General features: G+C 47.4%; 2 protein-coding genes across 2 annotated transcripts; one reads left to right on the top strand and one right to left on the bottom strand.

Moving 5' to 3' along the window:
* The first annotated feature begins 382 nt into the window (after positions 1-382).
* Positions 383-12,912, top strand: LOC120694494 (alanine aminotransferase 2-like). The gene is made up of 15 exons (XM_039977627.1): positions 383-727; positions 1,105-1,155; positions 1,408-1,458; positions 1,552-1,617; positions 1,714-1,775; positions 8,301-8,379; positions 8,464-8,568; positions 8,652-8,762; positions 9,006-9,143; positions 11,146-11,220; positions 11,336-11,456; positions 11,552-11,706; positions 11,781-11,855; positions 12,136-12,339; positions 12,454-12,912. Exons 1-15 carry the CDS (start codon positions 509-511, stop codon positions 12,568-12,570), a joined length of 1,629 nt encoding a protein of 542 aa, XP_039833561.1. The 5' UTR covers positions 383-508; the 3' UTR covers positions 12,571-12,912.
* A 2,525-nt stretch (positions 12,913-15,437) lies between these two features.
* On the bottom strand, positions 15,438-17,240 carry LOC120694495 (F-box only protein 13-like). The gene has a single exon (XM_039977628.1). It carries the CDS (start codon positions 16,841-16,843, stop codon positions 15,602-15,604), a length of 1,242 nt encoding a protein of 413 aa, XP_039833562.1. The 5' UTR covers positions 16,844-17,240; the 3' UTR covers positions 15,438-15,601.
* Between the last annotated feature and the right edge of the window lie 3,784 nt (positions 17,241-21,024).

Here is a 21,024-nt window from a genome sequence, read left to right as displayed (position 1 = left end):
GCTCAGATACTTTCTCCATCCTGAAATATAATATATTTTACTCTATTCCAAATTAAATTATTTAAGTTCCATTAATTAATAGAGAAGAATATTAATATCTAATGCATCAAATAAGTAAATTAAAAAAAAATATTTCATAATGGACCTAATTAGTCTCACTTGACATTTGAAATATTATCACTCTCTATAATTTTGATTAAATTTATAAATATTTAATTTGGAATAAATTAAAACTTCTTTCCGAGTGGAGTATTTAAGAACGGAGGAAGTAGCTGTTGCAAGATTTAACCGTCTTGTCTTTTTGGTCAAGCAAAATTGAACGCGAGCGTCTCGGTTTCTTTCTTGCCGGAGACGTAAAACACGCGAGCGAAAAAACGGAAGCCGTGTCGCGAAAGAAAAATTCGCACTAGCGCCTCCCCACCCCACCTGCCCACATCAGCACCACGCCATCGCGCCCCGCCCGAGCGCCAGCGACGGTCGCCATCCCTGCTTCGCCGCCGCCGCCGCCATGCGCCGGTTCGCAGCCGACAGGGCGCGCCGCGCGGTGGCCGCGTCCCTGCGGGGCGCCGCCTCCTCCAGATCAGCCGCTCCGTCGCCCCTCGCTCCGGCGCCGCGCTATCCAGCTCCTCCCGTGGGGGCGGCGGCGATGGCGGCGGCCCTCGCCAGGACCATGTCCACGGCCGCCGCGGGAACGCCCCCAGTGTCGATGGATACCATCAACCCCAAGGTGCTGCTTTTGCGCCACTTATTCGATTCGTTGGGCTTGTTTGGGTTTGGGTTCGGTGGCAGACTGGCAGTCATGTGACCGATTAGCGCGAGCATGAAAAGTTTCGATCCCTGTTCGAGCGCTGTTGCCTTGCTACCTTTGTGTTGCTCTGTTCTGTTCCTACCCTACTGGACTGCTGGGTTTATACGCACGCAATGGGAGCCCACTATCTATCGATGTGTACCGGAGAGTTTGATCGAAGTCAAATGCTTACTTACACGCAGTACTAGGAGCGTGCTAGTAGTAATGCGGCTTCTGAAATGGAATCTGTTTGCTTTAACCCGCAAACGGTATCATCCCCAGCTGATGCGATTTGTTTTATTTTTTTCCCCCTCCAGGTCTTGAAGTGTGAATATGCAGTTCGAGGAGAGATTGTTACACATGCTCAGGTGCGTCCATTATGTAAAGCATTCTAAAATTCAGTAAATAACAGTAACTTTTGCTGTCTCGAATAATTTGGAGATGTTCATAGTCCACATCAGGAGAGCACAAGGAACTAGCTAGCCCACGGTCATGGTGGATGTTGATGTTTCATATTCTCATATTATGGCCTTATCTTATATGAAAGAGGACTGCACTATCTAGAAGTGTTTAGTATGATTCTGTTGGACTCAGTTTATGATCATGATTTCCTTCTACAGAACTTACAACAAGAATTACAGAAAAATCCAGATTCACTTCCTTTTGATGAGGTTTGTATTTGGATTCCATCAACAACCACATATCTAATCTTACTTGTTTCGATGACCAATGGAGTTGGTTACATTTATCTACTTCAATGGCAGATACTTTACTGCAATATTGGGAATCCCCAATCCCTTGGCCAACAGCCAGTTACATATTTCAGAGAAGTGAGTTTGCATTCCTTGTATTTTCTGTTATTTGATGCAATGATGGATGAAAGTTTGGTTCCTGGTTCCTTACTAGCTCATGTTGCTCTTTTACAGGTCCTCTCTTTATGTGATCATCCAGGTCTCTTGGACAAAAGTGAAACTCATGCTCTATACAGGTACATCAAAGCATTCAGTATTAGATCAGCACAAGTAAATGTTGGAAATATTGGAACGTCTAGGAGTAGATCCAGTGGGGAAGAACTTTACAGAGGGAAAAACCTTGCCGATTTCCATGACTTCGTGGAAGTCGAAGTCCGTCGGGGTAGTGGAAGCAGTGGCGGCGATGAGCTGCGACGGTCGGTGTGGTGGTCGCCACGAGTTGCCGGCGTCGTACAGGATGACGGCGGCGGAGTCGTGGACGAGCCGGAGAGGTTCAAGGTCGAGGGCGTTGGCGACGTGGCGCAGGGGCGGCGACGTCGCGGTGGTGACGGCTCTCCGGCGATGGCGTGGTGGCGCTTCCCGACGCTGTCAGCCCTCCCTCTCGATCAGTCTAGGGTTTGAAGTGGGGAACGGTGGCGGCAGCGACGAACCTCATACCCCGAGCTGCCAGTCCCCACCTTCTCTTTATAGGACTGCGCGATGGGGGCCCACCAGCCTCTTCTTGGGCTGGGCGCCCCTGATCAGGGCGCGAGTCAAGGGCCCAAACATGGCTGTTGGGCCAAGTCTGGTGGAGATCAACCTAACATTCCCCCCCTTGATCTCCTCTTATATTTTCAACTTTATATCTTTTACTTTTTTTCATATTTCATCACAGATTAATGCATAGAGCAGCTTCATCGTCATGGTCAGTTGCCGATAGATTCAACAGCTACAATACATGTCTCTGTTCTGAAATAGATACTTTAACTTTGGGGCCCTTTATTATCCGGAAAATATAGGCTATACCATAAACCCATGTTGACTGTGTGTTCTCTGTACACACTGGGCGGCAAGCCTTCAATAAGTGGATCCAAAAACACATGTCTGTCATTCTTTTACTCAATGCATTTCAACATAATTCCGGACTTTCTCCTTTACAACGTATAACTTTGTGTCAATGTGTTTGGCACCACACTTGACTCGTTTTCATAGGAGCAAACTACTTAAATGGTTATCGCTGTTGTCAACCATTATCAACTCCGGGTGTAGGTTCCCTTGACCATTTTGCCTGTCCCTTGGCCTCGTATCATGCTATACCAATGTCTTTGCATCACATTGATGTTAATTGTTTTATTTTGGAGATTTTCAACACAAAAACTCCAAGTGTGAAAGTTAGCGACAATTGTGGATTTCACTACATATTTCACAAGCTCTACTTTCGTACTCACAACCCTTTTGAGAGCACTAGTTATTTCCTTCTTAGCATGAGGTCGATATTCTCAATTTCATTCCAGTGATCTATATTTGGATTGAACTTTTGCCAAAATGACCCGGATACACGAACTATGTCAAGGTAAATTCTTTACTTGCGCGCTGATAAAGCTTCCAACAGCTGAAGCATATGGAACTATTTCCATCTCACATTGGTTCCTGGAACACTAAAGTTCCCAAAACTATTACCCTTGACGATAGGAACAGGCGTAGGTTTACTCATATGCATACTTCATCTCTTTAGAATCTTTTCTAAGTATGTCTTTGTTGTAACTATAATACCCCTTTCTTTTTATCTTGATGAGTTTCAGTTCTTAGAACGAAAACCAACCACCGAGATCAAAAACTTGAGGACAAAAATTCTTTATCTGAAAAAGCATATTAACACCACCACTAGTGGGTAGGGTGTTATCTTTAAGTTGTGGAAATAAAATTTCCCATTCTTTAACTTTCCTTAAAACTATTATCCTCCTCAATCTCTTTAAACCCAAATTTTCTTACTATTTCTATGAACTTTAGACACCACCATCTCAAGGCTTTAAATGGGTTTCTTCTTGTGGTATCTTATATATTCCTTCTTTCCACGACAAAACGTCAAGTAGTGTCATGTAAATATTTCTTCTCTTTGTGTGAAACTTTTGTCACAAGCCTTGCGTTATATCTTTCACCATTCCCTCTAGAGTCACATTTCTCTTTGTAGGTCCATTACAACCTACTGTGATGACTCTTTTAGGAATCATTTTCCTTTTCCATGGACTTAGCCCATAGAATTCTCGTGACTTCTTCAAATGAGGTGGAATCAACCTCCATTTCGTTTCTTGGCACATTGTTTTCTGTATAGGGCTGTTGTTGCTCTTTGCCAAAAGGCAATGGACTCTATAGTCTCTTGCATAACAAGATCCTTCTTTATATTATTCATCTTCTTTAAAAAACTAACAACAGGTGTTGTATACAACATCAACAAGTATGAGAAACTTATTGCTCCTGAATCATCGAAGTGGACACGCATTCCTACTTCTCTTCAAGGCTTAGGTCTCTACATACCATGCTCCCCCATCTTCTGTAAAGATGGCATATCAGTAAATCTCTTGTTTGGGTTCCATCTGTTAGACTTTATATATGCTCTGAAGCACCGTCTTACTATCTTTGAGGGTTGTCCAGTATGAATACTTAGGGCTAACTCACTATCTTCCTTTTAGAACTGTAAAAAGGTCCTGGAATTTAGCTATTTCTTTACATAGGGGTATCAATATAGTGACCGTTGTACTTCCACTGGCGGTCACATTTATCTTTGATAGATCATCTTTTGCTTTTAATGCATAGTACGCATCATAAGTGCAGGGAAGTATCTTTCTTAACTGTTTCACATTTCTCCCCCTTGAAATGTGGTATGAACTTTTCTGCCACAATTTCGAAATCTATTCATAACTCTTGTGAATGAGGGAACTTTTATTACTTCATCCACATGATTACGTCATGCAGGACAAAGTAATTTCTTAATTCGTATGGGAGCACTTTTTCCACATTTCACTTCGAGAACTCAACAGCGTCCTTTATGACCAGTAATTTAGCGAGTCATGCTCGCGTATCATCCTTATCTTGAGGTTCATATGTAACTTTCCATTCTCTTTAAACTCATTAAGTGCTTAATCACTGTGACAAGTGTCCGATCAATTTTAGAATAGCATAAGAGCTACTCCAAAAATTCTCTCCCAGTATGGGATGCACCAAAAGCACATGAGTCATCACAACTTTCTCCTGCCATGCAGGATAAAACTATGCCAATTTTAACCGCAATGCGGGCATTATTCCATACTCTTTCTGGACATAAATGCCAAGATTAGATCGTGTTCAATCATTAATTTAGAAATTAATCCGAATATTCCATGACACACATGCTTAGTCTTACGTTGGTCAAATTAGCCGTGCATGCCTTATTACATCTCTGACTAAACTCAAAATAATTTTTTTTTTGATAGAAAGTACATAAGAGACATTTCTCAAACTAAACTCTTATTACTCTATCTTCTTTTCTTGGATCAATATCCATGAGTACTTTTTCTTTTAAGCCATTCTTTTATAGAGAATACATTTTCTGATGCAATGACTTTCTTTCTTTCTTTCTAAGTCACAAGTACCCCGTTCATTTTCTTTTGTCCCTTCAAGAAGGACTACATGCAAAACTTTGTCTGAAAAGACAATAATCACAACTTTAAGTTCTGCTCTATATCACCGTTAGGCAGAAATAGAATAAAACATCTTTCCTCTACATCAAAATTGCATCACCGTTGGGCAGAAACAGAATTAATGTATAGAAAACACAATTATCTTTAAAACCATATATATGTTCCTCAAAATTAAATTCTTCCGATGGTTCGAATTTAATTAGAGGATGATTAACTTTATTGCAGCAGAAACAAAACAAAAAAAACATTTCTTTAGTTTAACATCAATTCTTTATGTATTCTCTCAAAAAGGTCACTTTGACGCAACATTTACAAAAGACTTTAAATTTTAAACTATGACTCATGAAATTATAATATTGTTATCATCAACGTTGGTAAGAAAATAACAATACCATAATTAACTTTAAATTTCTCTTCTTTGAGAATTTTCTTTATGATTCCTGTTGTAAGGACAAACCAATGCTCAACCTTGAGACTTCAATTGGCGAAATGATGCCAAAACTTAACTTTAATTTAAGACAGCAGAAGCTTTTTTTGAGACTTTAATCTTTAAATGTGTCTTTGACCCACACGGAAAAACTCATTTAAGACCTTTAAACTATTCTTTCAATTAAATCTTCTCGTTGGTTCCGACTTAATTGAAAGATAACATCATTGTGGCAGCGAAAACCTTTTCTTTACAGATACAATACTTTGTACTCATTTTCTTTCTAAACAATTTATCTCGTTGGTTCAAAATTGAATAGAGAAAGTTGTACAAAACTTACACAAAGTAAGATCTTTAATCATGCCCTTAAAAATAATTCTCCCGTTGGTTTGAATTAAAATTAAGGGTAACAACTTTAAAACTTTGCAGCGGAAACATGTAAACATACTCATGTTCAGAAGCAATATCACTTTAAAACTTTACTATTCTCTATGACAAATTATCTCGTTGGTTCAAATTTGAATAGAGAGTCAAAACTATACAAGAAACCATCAAGGAATTGCTTCTGAAAAAAATGAAAAACTCTTTACTGTGCTCTTGGCCCGGCCTGCAAAACCGGCCTGAGGCCCATGCGCGCGCCCCTCCCCCGTGCCCAGGCCGCAACCTGGGCCTGGGCCGGGAAAATGGCCCACGCTCGGTTCCCACCTTGGCCGGATCTGGCCTGTTTGGGCGCCGGCCGTCCCTAGCCGTCGAATCTGCAACCAACGGCCGGCCGCAATCGTCGCAGGAACAAAACCGGCGAGCGCCGGTTCGCCCCAAACCCTAGCATCATTTTCCCCTCCCCTTTCTCTCTCCACGCAATGGCGGCGGCCACTGAGCAGAGGAGGCGGCGACCGATGGTTGCCGGCGGAGGAGGTGACTGCGCTGCCGCAGAGCCAATCGCCGGCGTGCGTGTTCGCCCTCGCGCGAGCGCGCCGCCGTCAAGCGGCTTTGCGACGGTGCTCGAGCACGCGCGCGCGCCCCCGGCGTCCCGGCGATCGAGCGGCGGCTCCTGTGTCCATCCCGCGTGGCGGCGGTCGTGTGCCGGCACCTCTGGGTACGGATACGCGCGGCGATGGCCGGTAGTAGTCCCGGCAGCGAAACCCTGGTAAGTCCCAGCCGCCTCTTTGCTTTACTAGGGTTAGGATTTGCCATTTTCGATTCAAGATCGATGTTCTTTTCTCTGATTCTTTCGATTCGAAGTCACTTCGAATCCTGCTTTCCCCATCTCAATCTACACTCTAGTGTAGGCTCTTGATACCATTGTTGGAAATATTGGAACGTCTAGGAGTAGATCCAGTGGGGAAGAACTTTACAGAGGGAAAAACCTTGCCGATTTCCATGACTTCGTGGAAGTCGAAGTCCGTCGGGGTAGTGGAAGCAGTGGCGGCGATGAGCTGCGACGGTCGGTGAGGTGGTCGCCACGAGTTGCCGGCGTCGTACAGGATGACGGCGGCGGAGTCGTGGACGAGCCGGAGAGGTTCAAGGTCGAGGGCGTTGGCGACGTGGCGCAGGGGCGGCGACGTCGCGGTGGTGACGACTCTCCGGCGATGGCGTGGTGGCGCTTCCCGACGCTGTCAGCCCTCCCTCTCGATCAGTCTAGGGTTTGAAGTGGGGAACGGTGGCGGCAGCGACGAACCTCATACCCCGAGCTGCCAGTCCCCACCTCCTCTTTATAGGGCTGCGCGACGGGGGCCCACCAGCCTCTTCTTGGGCTGGGCGCCCCTGATCAGGGCGCGAGTCAAGGGCCCAAACATGGCCGTTGGGCCAAGTCTGGTGGAGATCAACCTAACAGTAAATTAATACGAAATTGGCCAACTGACTTTACTGTAATTGATTTTTGTTGCCTGGTTGACTTACTGCTATATGCTAGGTCACCTGCCTAGTAATAATAAAAAAGGAAGAGGACCAACTTTCTTTATCAGTCATTCGTAACTGTTTCTTAGTGCACATGTCAGTATGTAGAAGATAATCTAAAGTAGAGTAACTGCCCATCACAACCACTTATGTGCCTGCTTTTGATATGGGAAAAAAAGTACTAGCTTGATTTTTTTAGAGACCTTATCTAGCTTTCTTTCATGGTGCACCCATGAAGTTGGGACTCATGACTCATGATAATTGAGAACTCAATCTCTAGAGCTGTTTGGCTCACGAGCACTTGATTTTTTCTTTTTTACCTTTGAATCTGTAGCAACTGCCATCTGTATGTCTTGCTAACATAGCGAGGTAATGGAATATTCACATATTTTTTTCGCGACCGTGCCTGAGCACGTTTTTCATTAAGAAGAAGAGAGTTACAACGACGCAACTACAAGAGAACCCTCATAGTGCCAAGTTACAAAGCACCACTAAACTAGTGGCACGCGACCATACAAGAAACAATGAAGCAAGAAAAAACAGAGGGAGAACACGCTCAGCCTCACAGAACCACTAAGACGACGCTAAACAGCTGGACCTGCTAAACATAAAACATCACCACGGCAGCAGTGGCAAAGCATCCACCAAATGACGTGATTTAAAGGCGGCAAATCATCCGCCCAAACAGCTTTCCCACACAAGATTGTGTGCTAGGTAGTTGTATAACTGCACACGATTTTTGTTTGTGGGCTTTGAATGTTGATTCATATGTTTTCATACAGTTCAGATGCTATAGAGAGAGCATGGCAAATTCTGGAGAAGATAGCAGGAAGAGCGACGGGAGCCTATAGCCATAGTCAGGTACATATATGTACGATTTTGGATGAATGCTTTCATGAATGGACGATGATTGGATGAGCTTGATCATTCATGCTGCTCTTTCAGGGTATAAAAGGTTTGCGTGATGAAATTGCAGCTGGAATTGCTGCCCGTGATGGGTTTCATGCCAGCGGAGACAACATCTTCCTAACAGATGGAGCAAGCCCAGCAGTATGATTTCTCTCTACCTATAATCGGCTGTGAATAAAGCTTTGCCGTCATTACTTATACAGTGTGATTTCTGTTTCAACTAGGTGCACATGATGATGCAATTGTTGATAGGGTCTGAGAAGGATGGCATTCTCTGCCCTATTCCACAGTACCCACTGTATTCTGCATCGATTGCTCTTCATGGGGGTTCCCTTGTATGTTCTTTGACAGATTATGTTCATCATTGCTTGTTGAATCAGATCAAAGTCATCTCAAATTGCAGTTTCAGTCAATAATTTGTGTTAAGCCTTTCATATGATTCCTTAAGTTCAATAAACTCATTTCATAATGATTTGTGAATTGATCATCACCAGTCAGCATTGCTTTGTATATATGACTATTGCAGTGGCATTATCTGTATGTCTGACAATTTTTTTGTGGAACAAATTTTCTTTCAGGTTCCTTATTTCCTTGATGAAGAGACAGGGTGGGGACTTGAGGTTGATGAGCTAAAGAAACAACTGGAGGAGGCTCGATCTAAGGGCATCACTGTCAGGGCACTTGTTGTCATAAATCCTGGAAATCCAACGGGACAGGTAATTGTTTATCTGTTACAGGAAAAAAGACAGATGCTGCATGGTTTCCTCTTTATGAACATTTATACCTCATAATGTATTGCAGGTTATAATTTTTTTAACATTTTGTATTATGTGAGATAAACAATTTTACCTATCCAAACTATTGAAGTATAAGTGAATTGCCCACCTCTCCCTATCAGCTTAGGCTTGAGCTTTTGGGTTGAATTGGTTGGTGCATGCAACTCAATATGGTATCAAGGCAGAAGTCTTGAGTTCGAAGCCCGGCGGGCGCCATTAAATAAAATAATTGCAGCCTACTATTCCACGTTTGAGGCCTAGCGGAGCCTACACGTGAGGGGGAGTATTGAAGTACAAGTGAATTGCCCTTCAGTCGGTGTCCTGACCCGGGGGTCCGGATCCCAACTAGTAAATGCTGCGTGTTTCTTCGTCCCAAATGTTGATGCAAGAGGCAACACAGTAACGCACGGGTTTATCCTGGTTCCGGCCACGGGGCCGTACGTCCAGCAAAGGGGTGTGCGAGGGCACTGTATTATCTTGCACCCGGAGTGCTTGTAGTAGGGGGTACAAGCGAGGCGAGAGAGGGAGGGAAGCTCCCAAGTCCCTGCTAGAAGAGGGGTTGAGCGTGGCGAATAGCGATGTCGGAGCTAGGAGCGAGTGAGTGTGCTCTGGGCAGTGTGTGCCTAGAGAGCTGACCGGCCCCTTTAAGGGATGCCCGCCTCCTCCTTTTATAGACACAAGGAGGGACGGGTACATGCACAGGGGGTCGCGGAGGTTGTCATTTCTCCCCGAGTTGCGGGGATATAATAATCGAGTATTGTGGGAAGTACACTGTGAGGTATGGCGTCGGGCGTGGTGGTCGTCCTGGCCGTCGTCCTTGACCTCGCGGAGATCGCGCCGGCGTCCTGCCAATTCCAGCAGGCGACGTAGTCGTCACTGTAGAATGTTCAATCCTCCCGATGTGGCGTTCCGTGGGCCCTGCGGGTCAGGGTCCTGCGTGCTCCAGCGGTGGCGGGGCACGCGGCGGTCCCGGGCCTCCCTGGATAAAGTGCCGGTGCGCGCACTAAGGAGGTCCGAGGGTTGCGTGGAGGTCCCGAGCCCCTCGAGGGGGCAGGTCCGGGACCCCAGCTGCATGTGCTGAGCGTCCCCCCTGGAGGGGCACGTGGCGTCGCCGGGCCCCTTCCCAAGCAGGGGGTGGGTCCGGGACCATGCGTGTGATGAGGTGGAGTCCGGACGGCCAGAGTTGGCAGAATAGTACGAGAGCAGTGCCGAGCACGCTGCGTCCCGCGTCGTAGGTTCCACAGTGCTGCCACAGCGTCCGGGATGGCGGAGCAGTGACCGGAGTTGGCGGATGGGACTCCGGTCACAGCCACTGTGGGGAATGGCGGCCTGATGCCGTCTGTCCTGAGCGCTGTGGAGGAGTGGTTGTCATTCAATGCCTCCGTACGAGGGGCGGTTGAGCGGCAGGGCCGTTTGTCCCTTACGCCGAGGGGTGGCCTCGAGCGAAGCGGAGATGAGTTACCTGCTCGAGGGAGGCTCGCTGCCCTCGAGCGAGGCGGAGATGATTTGCCCACTCGAGGGTAGGTTCGCTACCCTCGAGCGAGGCGGAGATGCGGGGCGCAGTCAAGAGTCCCGATAGGAGCCCTCGAGCGAGGCGGAGATCGTCCCGTGGGCCCGAGAGGGGTGCGAATGGGCCGTATGCTGGGCTTCTTTGAGTCTTTTCCTTTCTTCCATATTGGAAGGAGGCCGTGGGCCTTCGTGGGCCCAGTTGCCTTAATACGTGTTTGCGTTTTTTAGAATGATCTTAGTACCCCGATTAGGGTGCCCCTAATCGTAGTACCCGACACCTTCTCTCCCTATCAGCTTAAACTGAGTTGAATTTGTTGGTGCATGTAACTCAATGCAAACAATAACTGCTGAAGATGAACCTATGCCCCCTCTCATTTTTTAACAGAAATGCAGTCTGGTTGAGTGATCACTAACACTATTATACTTCCAACAGGTTCTTGCTGAGGAAAACCAAAAGAAAATTGTCGAATTCTGCAAGAATGAAGGGCTTGTTCTTCTTGCAGATGAGGTGAGCCAGAACTTGTACCTGAGGCTTTCACTTAGTCAATACACGAGCTATTGAGCTACTCAAACACCTAAACTTGGTAGGTCTACTAAGACCATTTATTCATCCTTGTTCCTAGGTTTACCAAGAAAATATATATGTTGAAGATAAGCAATTCCACTCATTCAAAAAAGTTGCACGATCATTGGGATACACTGATGACGATCTTCCCTTGGTATCATTCCATTCGGTTTCTAAAGGTAATCAAAATCAGATTAAGGTGTTTCTGTGCCCTGTAGTTATGTTCTTTTTGCATCTCGTAGTTTATGGTAAAACTTACTCTTTGCCATGCTAGGCTACTATGGAGAATGTGGAAAACGAGGTGGTTACATGGAGATAACTGGATTCAGTCCTGAAGTACGGGAACAGATTTACAAGTTGGCATCAGTAAATCTGTGCTCCAATGTCTCAGGCCAAATACTTGCTAGTCTTGTAATGAACCCACCAAAGGTCAGTATATGATACTTAGGAAACTTAAAGTAAAGTAGTGATAGCAGTAACTAAGATGTTTGCTACCGCCACAGGCTGGGGATGAATCCTTTGAATCATTCATGGTAGAGAGGGATGGTATCCTTTCATCATTGGCTCGCCGTGCAAAGGTTTGTGCTACTCCTATCCCTTCCACAGTTGATCAATTATAAACTGAAAGCTAGGCTGGAAGTGCAAGTTTATATGTATTGGTGCTATTTTCCCTTCCAGTTTTCCTAATATAAAAATACCGATAATACTGGAACTGTAATTATAAGAAACAATGGATACAGGATTGCAACCCCTGGTCTAGTAGTCAGTTCACATATGCAAGCCGAGAGGATGACCACCTTAAAAATTTCTTCTGAACATTTAAAGTACCTTACAGTTGCATATTCTTCTTTCTCACAGGCTTTGGAAGAAGCATTCAATAGTTTAGAAGGTATCACATGCAACAAAGCCGAGGGTGCAATGTATCTGTTCCCACGCCTTCATTTGCCCCAGAAGGCAATTGGAGCTGCCCACGCAGCTGGCACTGCCCCAGATGCATACTACGCCAAACGCCTTCTAGAAGCCACTGGAATTGTCATTGTCCCTGGTTCTGGTTTTGGACAGGTTGGTAATCTCAAAAGCCTCGTGAAAGATTTGATGGTCCTTGTCAGTTCCAAGCATAATTGAGTTTGCACTGATACGTTTTCTGTTGGATTTTAACTGTGTGATACTGTGAAGGTCCCTGGAACATGGCACTTCAGATGCACGATCTTGCCGCAGGAGGACAAAATACCAGCAATCATATCTAGTTTCAAGGAGTTTCACGAGAAGTTCATGGATGAGTTCCGTGATTAAATATACAGACTTGTACCAAAACGTGCTGACACTGGGCGTCCACCTCAGACTCGGCATACCATCAGATTTCTGTCAGAGGCATTCTGTAATTGTCTTTCTGATGAAATAATAAGGTCACCCCTGGCATCCCTTCATCCTTTGGATGCTACAACCAAATTTTTCCCAGCTTTTGTTACAGGCAAATGTTAGATGAAACTTTACAGAATCTCGAGCGTGGCAAAACCATGCTTCTGTTTGCCTTGTGATAAGTGTAATTTAGGCTCATGGCCCTGATGTGTACAAACTTACCCGAATTTTGAGGTCAATTGAAATTACTCAGCACATCCCTGAAATTCTACCTTATCTTGCGGAGAATCTCACAGCCCAGCTGATCTGTTTTGTGATGGGAGTTTAATTGAGCTGATTCGGCTCCTTCGACTGTCAGGTAAGCTGGTAAGGCACCAGTAGATGAGTGTCTTCCTGTCAGGTTAGAACATGTGTGTACTCTTCTGTCAGAACTCAGAAATGTGTCTGCTGAGCTGAGTTTCTCAAATCAAGACGCATTTATAGAGTTGGGGAAATTTCAAATCTTTCAATTGTAGCTTCATCTTCGGAGAGGAAATTGTTAATTGTACGTTCACCGATTCATTCTCGTTGCTTGGGACTCGAAGTGGGCTGTCTTGTGCAGGCGGTCCACCTACGGTGATGGGCATGGGCCCTTGAGCACAGTACATTGTTGCCTGTTAAGCATGTACTACCTAGTAGCTTCTGTAAATTCCTCACGATTAGCTTCTGAAGAGCACAGCGAATTCCTCATCACAATTCACTGTGCTCGTCTTGACGACTTGTTCGATCCACGTCGCAGTTGAGCACGCGCAGCTCTAGGCTCCCATAGCGATCCAAAAGCCGGAGAGCATCCTGGCTTTTGCGTTGCCCGGCTGTCCCTGGATTCGGTGGCTGCCAGACGTAAGAGCAATGATAGTAAATAATTCCCCTATCACATTGTCAACCATTCCATCATCGTTCTTTTTTCCCCCTTGCATCCATTCAGCTCATGATTCCCGGTCCCCTTCTCCGTTTCGCCCCCAAAGCAAAGCCTAGTCCCAGCCATGCTCCATCTAGAATAAAGCCAATCTCGGGGCGGATCACAGTCCAGAGTCCAGACACCATGCTCCATGCATGGTGAACTGATGAACGGTGATCGGTCACAATTCATGCTTACCAATTCACAGATCACCATGGAAGAATCGCGTGCGCCAATCTGACGAACACGATGAATTGGGAGGTCAATTCGAAGCATCTCCAAACTCTGCTGTTGCATGAGGCTGATGCTAGTGTTAGAAAAAGAGTTCTTGGCAGGCAGGTCCGTCAGTGTAACAGGAACCCCCAGCATAGGATTACCGATCGCTGCAGTAAAAAAACAACACTGATGCTAGGCTGCTAAAGGAAGCCAAACGGGGCAGGAAAAGCCTCTGCGAGAGGCAGTAGTAACTACTAAAGGCGTAACCCCTCTTTGAGCGAGCTTTGTTTGCACTTGCCAAAGCAGCTCATCCATCCACACACTGGTAGTTGTCCACCTCAAAGCAAAGCCGCAACAACAAAAAAAAATTGGAATATAAGTGAATTGTTCACATCTTCCCATTAGCTTAATCTTTTGGGTTGAACTGGTTGGTGCATGCAACTCAATATAAAAGCCCTTTTACAATGCTTTTAAAAAATTTCAAAAAAAACACCCGAAAAATTAAAGCAGCAGCACGCACGCACACGCACACTAGGCGCTCGCTCGCACGGCTACGGATCCACAGCAACCCAAAGCAGCAGGCGCGACGCGATTCGCACGGCGAAAAGAGAGGAGGAGGACGAAGGAGGCCGAGCACGAGCAGTGGCGAGCACGAGTCCGCAGATGAGACGGACGGCGATATCCCCACAAGGATTGCCCGTGACTGACTTTACCGGCCGTGTCTCGCGGCGAGGCGGACGCGGCCGGCCGGCGTCAGTGGAAGAGCACCAGCCCTCCCTTCCAAAGCGAGGCAAAGGCCGGCAGGAGCCTCCGCTTTCGCTGTTGCATGGGCGAGCACCGGATCATGGCCTTGCACTTGCGCGGAGAAAAGGAAAAGGCACTGGCACTGGCACCGCCGCTGCTGCCGGTTTGCTTCGTTCCGGCCGGTGGGTGTTCCGTTCGGCATCGTGTCTGTTCCTGCACTCTGAACACCCGAGATGATGAAAGGGCGGTCGTTTTAGAGCAGGTCTTGCACGTTTGACTGGCCTTGTTTAGATGACAAAACTTTTGGGTATAAAATATTGTAGTACTTTTATTTGTATTTAGTAATTATTATCATATTATGGATTAAGTAGACTCAAAAAATTCGTCTCGCAAATTATAGACAAACTGTGTAATTAGTTATTTTCTTTAATTACATTTAATATTTTATGCACATGTTAAAACATTCGATGTGATGGAGAATATTGTAAAGTTTTGGAATTTTGAAGGCAACTGAAGAGAGCCTGAATTTTCATTCAACTCTAGATTGTCGCCTGTTTTTCTTCTTGGTGCCCTTCTTGTCACGGCAAATCTTAGGTCAGCTCTGACTCTGCACGCTGCTATCGCAAACGCCGGTGGCGGCGGCTCCGGACTTCAGGTTGGCTCATTGCCATCAGGGCCGTCAAGATCAGTCGATGGCCGTCGGAATGCATATCGCGTAGAATTGGCATTTGCTAATTTTGGAAAGAAAAGTGAGCTCTCGGTTGAGATAGGCTGCAGTTGTTGCAATTGACTGTTGAGTGTTGAGTGCTCTGACATTGACACGAGAATCAAGAAACGACAGTACCCAGCCAGCCAGACAGAATCGGCGGCTAGCGAAGTCTGAAGCCACGGACAGGCTCGGGGATTTGATTCACACGAAATTGAGCGATCTCAAATCACTGAGGAAAGGAAATCGTTAACACGATTGCACGAACAATGACGGATCACTACGTACAATGGGCATCAGGGGATGCCAGATTAAGCGAATCTAACACGAAAGGAACCAGCAAATGCTGAGGCTCCGACGAATCAGACGGCGGCCTCCATTCTTGGCTCGAAGGAGAGGGCGGCCACGAAGCCCGTGGCGGCCTCCCCGTCCCCGTCGGCGCGCCCCGGGAGCTCCTCCCACCGGTTGGTCCTGACGTCGCACAGGAAGCAGCCGCGGGCGGCGGCGTCGCCGGAGCTGACGCAGACCATGAGGCGGTCGCCGTGGCCGACGCAGTTGACGTCGGCCCTGGCACCACGGAAGGCGTGCGACATGGCGGGCGGCATCGCAGCCACCTGCCGCCACGCGCCGCCCGCGTGCTCCCACACGCGCAGGCTCGCCGTGTCGAGGAGCTCCGAGAGGACGACCGCGTAAGCGGCGCCGCCGCACGCCACGACGTCGATGGAGTACTCGTGGTACACGGGGAGGATCCGGGGCAGCTCCGCGAACGCGCGGCGCGCCAGGTCGCAGGCCACCACCGCGCCCGAGCGGCTCAGGAAGTAGGCCACGGCGTCGTCGTCGCCGCTTCCGCGGCAGGCCACGACGGACGAGTACTCCCGCGACGCGCTCCGCTGCATGGTGGTGGCCACGACGTCGCCGGACTTGCTCAGGAAGTAGACCGTGTCGTCGCCGCCCTCGCCTTCTTCCGCGCCGCGCTCGCGCGACGAGGCCTCGTCGTCCTCCGCCTTCCGGGTCAGCGCCACGGGGCCCTCCCACGCGTCTTTGGTGGAGTCGTACGACGCCATGGACAGGTCCGGGAGCTCGCCGAGGATGAGCACCACGCGGTACGGGGAGCCGTACATGGCGACGGCCTGCGGCGCGCCCGACGGCGGCGGCGGCGGGAGCGCGCGGGACGCGCCGGTGAGCGGGTTGACGACGGTGAGCTCCCCCGTGGGCGCGTCGCGGTAGAGCACGAACCCGCCCGCGGCGGCCACCGGCACGGCCCCCGGCGCGCCGCGCCAGCGCGCCCAGGCGCGCTCGGCCGAGTCGAAGACCGCGGCGGGGCGCGCCGGCAGCTGCTTGTTCTCTTCCTCCGGGCCCCGGTGGCCGGAGTCGTCGAGCATGAGGAACCACGGGTCCCGCGCCGGGACGCGCGCGCAGGCGGCGCGGAACGTGTTGGAGTCCGCGGCCGCGCGCCACCGGCGGGAGACGCCCCGGAGGCGGAAGTAGCTCGCCGGCGGGAGGCGCGCGAGCACGCGCTCGAGCATGTCGTCGTGGAGGTCGCCGAGACCGGCCGCCGCGCGCTTGCGCTTCGTCCCGCAGCCGCCGCCACACCTTCCTGCCATGGCCGACGCGCGCGAGGGGCGGAGGCTTAGCAGAGGAACTCAAGGAGAGGCCGCAGCCAGCAGAGGTGAAGCCAGCGGAGGGAATCGGAGCGCCACTAGCGGAGCTGCGGTGCGAGGCCGCTGGCTTTATACGAGTGGAGGCGCCCTCCAGCCCGGGGCGGGGGTGGTGGGAGCGAAGCTTCGTTGCGTGGCGGCGGTGGTGGTGGAGGAGAGGGCTCTTTTTGTTCGCGTTGACATGCGGATGCGGAGCACGGGCGGGAGGGTGGAGCGCGGAGCTGAGGTGGCCGTGGTCGCGTGGCGACCGGCGGCGGTGGTGGAGGACCTTGCCTGTTGCTCCCCCTGCCCCTGCCTGGGTGTGAGGTGAGTCCGGCCGTGTGTTTTTATAGCTGCTGCGTGGCAGCAAGAAATGGTCTCTCGTGCTACGAAAACATGAGCTATTGTTTGTGTAGGGAAACGGGTAGGCTACGCTAGCATCACTACCGCATAAATCTAAGATATTTGCGAGTAGAGGATCATAGATCGTTACCACTAGACGCGCAGCGCAGCGGAAGAAGTCGCGCGTCGATGTAGAGGAAGTAGTCGATCACGTCCCACGAACCAAGCTCCTCGTACTTGATCCCAGCAGTCGCAGCAGCGCCTCCACGTAGTCCACACGTACGGGGATGAAACGCCGGGCGTCGGTGTGCTAGCACCGCACGCACGGCAAGGGCGGCGGCCGAGAGAGAGGGAGGGGCGGCGGCTAGGGAGGTGGCGCGGCTCAGGTCATCGCCCCCCCTAACCCCTCCCTCATATATATAGGGCGTACTAATGGGCTTCTATCTCATAGGCACATTAGTAACCCTAATCCCTCTTGGATCAATATCCACTTGGGCCTTTAAACCGTATTGTGATGATGGGCTCTTGGGCATATCACCAACAATCTCCCACTTGCACTAGAGACAATCATACATGCAAGCTTTCCAACATTCCAAACCCCTTAAGTGTGTGACCCGTTAGGTTCATGTGTAGGTGGTCGTGATCGGAAATCATTTCCGAATCACAAGTCAATAGCGGCACCTAACAGGGCATAGTGACTCACAAATACACATAAAGATCATATCGGCCGAACCATAGATATACTCATACACCGATCCCTTTGCCACACGATACCAGTCAAGCTCAAAGCGAGATGCGTGCCACCTTTGTGATAGCTCGACCATTCTCTCGATCTAATAGTGGATTCTATTAATAACTAACCTTTAGTCATCATGATTAACTCTTTAATCACTTTGGCATGGCCATGCACTTTCAAATCCAACTATCTCGAGGGGCCCAGAGATATCTCTCCCGTTATCTAGGAGGGGCAAATTCCATCTTGATCCGCTCACATCTCATTCCATGTTTCATGACATACCTGTAAGCTGCTTTTGTAACTACCCAGTCACGGAGTAGCGTTTAGCAGCCCCAAGATGCACCACTACACACAGTGAGAAACAATGGCGATCTCAGGTCTAAGGATTCAGTAGGTATAACACTCAAGAACAACTGATGGCACATACAAAATAATTCTTAGTTCTTCTCAAGTACTTAAGGATACTCTTTACAATTGTCCAGTGAGGTTCACCGAAATCTGACTGATACCTGCTCGTAACACTTAGAGCAAAGGAAACATCTGGGCGCGTGCAAAGCATAGCATACATGATCGACCCTATGGCTGAAGCATAAGGAATCGTACTCATCCTCTTTTGCTCATCAGGTGTCGTAGCACACTGACTCTTGCTTAGAGTAATGCCATGTGACATTGGCAAGAAACCTTTCTTGGAATCTTGCATATTGAACCGATTCAATATCTTGTCAATGTACGTGTTTTGGCTCAATCCAATTATCCTTTTTGATCTATCTCTATAGATCCTAATACCCAGAATATAAGCCGCCTCTCCTAAATCCTTCATCGAAAAATTCTTTTTCAATGAGGTTTTAACGGCTTCAAGCATTGGAATATCATTTCCGATCAGTAATATGTCATCCACATATAGGACCAGAAACACAAGTGCACTCCCACTAGCCTTTTTGTAAACACAAGGCTCATCTTCATTCTTGATGAAGCCAAACCCTTTGACTACTTCATCAAAACGAATATTCCAACTCCGAGATGCTTGCTTCAATCCATAGATGGACCTCTGAAGCTTACATATTTTCCCAGCATTTTTAGTATCGACAAAACCTTCAGACTGTGTCATATACACATCCTCACTTAGATGTCCATTAAGAAAAGCAGTTTTGACATCCATTTGCCATATCTCATAGTCATAATATGCGGCAATTGCTAGGAGAATCCGAACAGACTTTAGCATTGCGACAGGCGAAAAGGTTTCCTCATAGTCAACACCTTGAATTTGTCGGAAACCTTTCGCCACCAATCGTGCCTTATAGATGTGAACATTTTCATCCATGTCTAATTTTTTCTTAAAAATCCACTTACAGTTGACAGGTCTTACACTGTCAATCTGATCGACCAAGTTCCAAACTTGATTATCATGCATGGATTTTAACTCGGATTCCATGGCTTCAAGCTATTTGTCGGAGTCGGGTCCCAGCATTGCTTCTTTGTAGGTCAAGGGCTCATCATTTTCCATCAATAATACATGGCGCTCCTCCGTAATATGGAGGTTGAGCTTGTCAGTAGCGCGACGTGCCCTTATAGACCTTCGTGGGGCTGGTGCCTCAACTACGGGTTGTGCAACATCTTGCACATCCCGTGGATCTTCAGTGGGTGCTGAAACAGTTTCGGGTGTTTCCTGAATTTCTTCAAGTTGCACCTTGCTCCCACTAAATCCTTTTGAGAGAAACTCCTTTTCTAAGAAAACACCATTGCGAGCGACAAACACTTTGCCTTCCGCCTTATTGTAAAATAATATCCTTTGGTTTCCCTAGGATACCCCACAAAGAAACATTTGTCTAACTTTGGAGTGAGCTTATCTGACATCAAACGTTTGACATAAGCCTCACATCCCCAAACTTTGAGAAAAAATAATCCGGGATGCTTCCCAGTCCATATCTCATATGGTGTCTTCTCAACAGACTTACTTGGAACCCTATTCAGTGTGAACGCAACAGTTTCAAGAGCATAACCCCCAAAATGACAATGGAAGATCAGCTTGTCTCATCATGGACCTAACCATGTCCAACAAGGTTCGGTTCCTCCGTTCGGATACCCCATTACATTGAGGCGTTCCGGGCGGAGTTAGCTGCGAAATAATTTCACATTACTTCAAATAATCACCAAATTCAAGGCTCAAATATTCTCCTCCACGATCAGATCGCAGAAATTTAATTGTCTTGCCTAATTGATTTTGTACTTCATTCTGAAATTCTTTGAACTTTTCAAACGATTCAGACTTGTGCCTCATTAAGTAGATATAGCCATATCTACTAAAGTCATCAGTGAAAGTAATAAAGTACTGAAAACCACCTCTAGCAATTGAGCTCATTGGTCCACATACATCGGTATGTACAAGTCCCAACAAGTCACTCGCCCTCTCACTCTGACCAGTGAAATGCGCTTTGGTCATCTTTCCAAGCAAACAAGACTCACATGTGTCAAATGATTCAAAATCAAATGAGCTTAACAATCCATCTTTATGGAGTTGTTCAATGCGCTTCTCATTTATATGACCTAAGCGACAATGCCAAATAAAAGTGGGATTCAAATCATTTGGTCTAAGCCTCTTAGTATTAATGTTACAGACAGATTTATCCTCAAGATCAAGAACATATAATCCATTCACCAATGGACAATGAGCATAAAAAATACCATTGCAAAAGATAGAACAACGTTTGTTCTCAATTACAATCTTAAAATCACCAACTTCTTCCAAACATAAAGAAGAAATAATGTTCTTGCTCAAAGCAGGAATGCAATAATAATTATTTAATTCCAAAACTAATCCGTAGGGTAGAGACAAGTGGTAGGTGCCGACCGCCAACACCGCAACCTTTGCGCCATTGCCGACCCGAACGTCCAACTCGCCACTTGCAAATCTTCTAGTCTCACTTAGACCCTGCAACGATTTGCAAGTGTGAATCATCGATCCAGTATCAAATACCCATGATTCACTAGAAGATAATGCAATATTTATTTCTATAACATTTATACCTGAAGTGGAAGTCTCACTTCCCTTCTTCTTTTTCTTTTCTTCCAA

The sequence above is a fragment of the Panicum virgatum genome, chromosome 2K (assembly GCF_016808335.1).
Source record: "Panicum virgatum strain AP13 chromosome 2K, P.virgatum_v5, whole genome shotgun sequence".
Lineage (NCBI taxonomy): Eukaryota > Viridiplantae > Streptophyta > Magnoliopsida > Poales > Poaceae > Panicum > Panicum virgatum.
This window is presented reverse-complemented; position numbering and strand designations above follow the sequence as displayed.